The 4,894-nt window shown below is 37.8% G+C and overlaps 1 protein-coding gene across 1 annotated transcript; it reads left to right on the top strand.

Annotated features, from left to right (window-relative positions):
- The first annotated feature begins 1,142 nt into the window (after nucleotides 1–1,142).
- On the top strand, nucleotides 1,143–4,014 carry LOC142662474 (nicotinamide N-methyltransferase-like). Its single transcript, XM_075840681.1, has 3 exons — nucleotides 1,143–1,296; nucleotides 3,025–3,232; nucleotides 3,594–4,014. The coding sequence occupies exons 1-3, from the start codon at nucleotides 1,143–1,145 to the stop codon at nucleotides 4,012–4,014; spliced, it is 783 nt and encodes a 260-aa protein (XP_075696796.1).
- The last annotated feature ends 880 nt before the right edge of the window (nucleotides 4,015–4,894 follow it).

Below are 4,894 nucleotides of genomic sequence, written 5' to 3'. Positions count from 1 at the left end.
AGAATTTTGGGTATAGCACTACTATGCAGTAGCATGGCAGTATAGATAAGGAGACTCCATCCTCTCAGCTTGTTAGGAGACTGACAAAGAAACAATTTTATATTTTAGTTTGATTTTGTCTCATTGATTCTTTAACAATAATAGAGTTTTTTTTCTTTAAAGAGGCTCTGTCACCAGATTTTGCAACCCCTATCTGCTATTGCAGCAGATAGGCGCTGCAATGTAGATTACAGTAACGTTTTTATTTTTAAAAAACTAGCATTTTTGGCCAAGTTATGACCATTTTCGTATTTATGCAAATGAGGCTTGCAAAAGTACAACTGGGCGTGTTGAAAAGTAAAAGTACAACTGGGCGTGTATTATGTGCGTACATCGGGGCGTGTTTACTACTATTACTAGCTGGGCGTTGTGTATAGAAGTGTCATCCACTTCTCTTCACAACGCCCAGCTTCTGGCAGTGCAGCACTGTGACGTCACTCACAGGTCCTGCATCGTGTCGGCACCAGAGGCTACAGATGATTCTGCAGCAGCATCGGCGTTTGCAGGTAAGTCGATGTAGCTACTTACCTGCAAATGCTGATGCTGCTGCAGAATCAAGTGTAGCCTCTGGTGCCGACACGATGCAGGACCTGTGAGTGACGTCACAGTGCTGCACTGCCAGAAGCTGGGCGTTGTGAAGAGAAGTGGATGATACTTCTATACACAACGCCCAGCTAGTAATAGTAGTAAACACGCCCCGATGTACGCACATAATACACGCCCAGTTGTACTTTTACTTTTCAACACGCCCAGTTGTACTTTTGCAAGCCTCATTTGCATAAATACGAAAATGGTCATAACTTGGCCAAAAAATGCTCGTTTTTTAAAAATAAAAACGTTACTGTAATCTACATTGCAGCGCCTATCTGCTGCAATAGCAGATAGGGGTTGCAAAATCTGGTGACAGAGCCTCTTTAAAGATTATTATTTCTCTATGTGAATTTCTTATAATACAAGTTCCCATGACCGGCTCATGAATATAATAAGTCATCATGTGATAAGTTATTCTTAGTAACACACTTTGTAAATTGAGTCCTGGTAATTATATAAAGACCTTGTGTCCCGGTCTAGAGGTAGTCACCCCGTCTGTGATACAAGAGTAGATGATGGATTCCAGTACCCATAAGCTCTATCATGTACATGACTTTGATTCCAGACAATTTCTGGAGCATTACTTCTCAGATAAACCCGACATGGCCTTTGGAGTTGACTCCTTGAAATTTGTGATTGAAAATTTTAGACACATTTTCTCAGAGGGTAAGTATCCTGATTTTATTACTCCTAAGATACGTTGACGTGTATATTATTCTATTTTAAACTTGTTTTAAACAATTGTAAACGACTATACACAAATTGAGCTAACTTATTTTTTGGGGTGTGGTAGATAAGAGGGGGTGAAAACACTGGCCCAGTCTTAGTACCAGGAAAATCAAAGGGAGCAGAGCCAATTCCTAGACATTGTATACAATGAAGAATATTGTACGTAAGGGTTTAGTAGAGAAATTGTTTTCCCTTCTCTAACATCAAGAACCCTGGAAATTGTTTTGGAGGATTATGAAGGGCATCTCAAAAATTCCAATTGTCGGTGCAATTACGTAAATCTGCTGTTATCTGACAATTTGTGGTTTATCAGTTTGAGCTGCCATTATTTTCTGATTTCTTCTGATTTCTTCCAACTATTATATTTTATAAACTCGAACCCGTTCTCTAGAGTCTATAATTCTGTGTTTAATGAGAGATATCCATACTTTAAAAAAATGTGCCAACCAACATTTTCTGCATAGTTTATAAGAATTTTTCTACTGCAAATGCTGCGGAGTGAAAGTTCTGCACCGCAGCCTAAATTCTGCACTGTTATTTTCAGCAACGTCTACACTAAGTTACCTAAAAATGTATAAAAAGCAAATTAAAAAAACGGCTGCTGCAGATATCCACTGCAAACTGTCCGCAGCGGAATTCAACAGCATTTCCGCTATGTCTGAATGTGTCCTTATTGGGATGGAGATATCACTTTCTTTGTCACATCAGACTGGACGACTGAACATGCATGATAGCTCGGCAGGCTTGATGATTGGGAGATACTACAGGGTCAGGTCCAGTCACATCACAAGAACTCAAAAACTAAGAGGGGAAAAAAGTCATCATAGGGCAGATCAAGAAAAAATGTGGGGGAAAAAAGCTAACAGAGGGCACAACTTACATAGTATAGCCAGTAAAGGGTCCAAATTTTTTGAAACCATAGGTGTCATAAGTGAAGCTGTAGATCTGTGGATCTTTAATGAAACTGAAGGAACCAAAGCAAAGCTCATAAATCCTTAAAAGGTTGATTTAATTTTCTCAAAAATGTTTCCAAGACAATAATGTCTACTCCTAGGACTTCTGAGCCTGAATATATGGTTTTGTTGAAGACCCATACCTATAGCTTCCCTTGGGACACTTTATCTGGTTTCTGTGTGTCCAGTGTGGTGCCTTAGAATATGCAATCCAGCCAGGTGGGTCTAGTACCTTTCTTCTTAATTTACATTATACAGACCATACTACACAAGGGCCCCCATGTTTGCTTTTTTTTTTTTTCACTTTTGGTATTTCATTCTACATCTGGATACATGAGTTGAAACCGCAACATGTAAGAAGTTACACCCCTGGTTATTGAGGACAAGGAGAATGACCTATATACCACCGCATCAGGTGACCATCTCTTCTTTAAAACTATTTCAGTCCTCACCTTCTAAAAAACATTGGTGTCGTCGGAATACTGAATTATAACTTTATAACTGCTCGTCATGTTCTTATGAGAAGTATTAGATTAATAACACCAACGCTAGCCTCATAGGACAATTGAGGATAGTTTTATTTTTTTCAGATTTTGGGGTATTGGAAAACCAATGTTTACATTTTTTGCTAGAATTGATATAGACGTATGTCCTTATTTATCCACACAATTTATTATGATTTAATGTAACAGTAAACAAATTTTTTCTGCAGGTCATATTAAAGGAGACATCTTGATTGACCTCAGTCTTGGTTCCTTCGTTCATCATCTATATTCAGCCTGTGAGTTTTTCAAAAACATCATAGTGCTGAAGGTCAATAACAGATGCATCATGGAACTGAAGAGATGGGTGGACGACCGTACTGGAGCATTTTATTGGGGCCACACATCAACACTTCTTCAAGAGAAAGAAGAAAACAGGTGACGTATTTGTCCAAATATCAAGAGAAAAACCACTATCATTGTGATTGTTGCTTCTTATACAACAAATGTAAGGGAAGATGAGGCAAAGATCCAGGAAAATGTTTACTCTGTTAATACTCAAGTCAGATGTAAACATTGAAATACCCACTCAGTTCAATATTCTTATCCATAGGGGGCGATCTTATACAAGTTAATGCTGGAAAGGCACAATATAAACCTGACGCTTGGTACAACAGTCTTGGATTTTTTCAAGCTTTACCTCTAGTATTACAAGTCAATAGTCCAGTGCTAAGTCCTGAGCCACCATGTTGATGTTGACTGTGGGACAATCACTTTACTTGTCTTTTTTACTTTCCAGTGATCAGTGTCAGGATCAGGAAGCAAAACTGAGATCAGCCATTCAACATGTTGTGAAATACGACCTGGAGAAAGAGAATATGACAGAGCCGCTGGTCTTACCACCAGCTGATTGTGTCATCAGTACTTGGCTTCTGGGTGTTATCAGCAAAGATCAAGATGATTACATCAGATATCTGAGGAAGTTCTCAAGGCTGCTGAAAAGTGGTGGACACATCATATTAATGGGTGGTTTAGATACAACATATTTTCAGGTTGGAAAAGACAAGTTCCATGTTTTCCCATATGATGAGGATTTTGTCAGGAAAGCTCTAGTTGGAGAAGGTTTTATCATTGATTACTGTAAGGTCAAGGAGAGAACGGCTGTCAGTGACCTTATTGACCATAAGTCCATCATATTCATTGCAGCTCACAAGGAGTAGTAGGTTGAATCTTACAAAGTCTGCATGTCATTACTTCATATGTTAAGCTTAAAAAAAATATATAATAATCAAAAAGAAGCTTCCTTAGTGCAGTATAGAATAGCATAAAAAATTTTTGGGGTTCTGTTCAGGACTTTGCCTTGGACTGGTCCTAGATCATATTGCCGAGACCAAGTCTAATCATCTGGGACATCATGGGAGTCTGAAATCTTGGGATCAGTTGCTTTCTCATTGTTGTTCTGTCTCGTAACTGCTTTATATAAATAGTGTAATAAAGCGAAGCATAGAGCATTTAACTGTTTGTGTCCTTGACTTGGGGAGGGGGGGGGGTTCCTGCTCTATAGATTTTACAGACCTTGATTTATGTGAAGAAACTTACAAGCTTTAAAATAAAACAATATAATAATCCACAAGAGTTTAGCCGTGTGATCTAATTTACTTAGATAATTTTTAGAGAATCCTGTTAATTTGCTTAATTAGAGTCTAGTTCACAATGTAATTCTCTAAAGATATTTTTTCAGAAAATAAACACCTATCCTGTAAATAGATAATCATTTATGATACTGGGAAAACCCCTTTAAGGAGATTTGTAGCTGTGAAACAGGAAAATGGATCTCCGAATTCTATAAAGATATAATATCAAATGACTTAGAACAGATTTTTGGACTGATTTAGATTAAAGAAAACAAAATGGTTAAAGAGCGGACGTTTTCTTTAAAGATAATGGGGGGAATTTAAGAAATACAATACTCTGGTTTTTTAGGGTACAAAAGTAAAAATTTGCATAAAAACTCAGTTTTGAGCTCAAAATTTGCGAACAGTGTTTTCACGTCACCTCTGCAAATTTTTCAAAAAGTGGGCAGAGCTTTGCTGAAGTTGG

This window comes from Rhinoderma darwinii, chromosome 10 (genome assembly GCF_050947455.1).
Source record: "Rhinoderma darwinii isolate aRhiDar2 chromosome 10, aRhiDar2.hap1, whole genome shotgun sequence".
Taxonomy (NCBI): domain Eukaryota; kingdom Metazoa; phylum Chordata; class Amphibia; order Anura; family Rhinodermatidae; genus Rhinoderma; species Rhinoderma darwinii.
The sequence above is the reverse complement of the archived record's forward strand: the minus strand, read 5'-3'. Positions and strand labels throughout refer to the sequence as shown.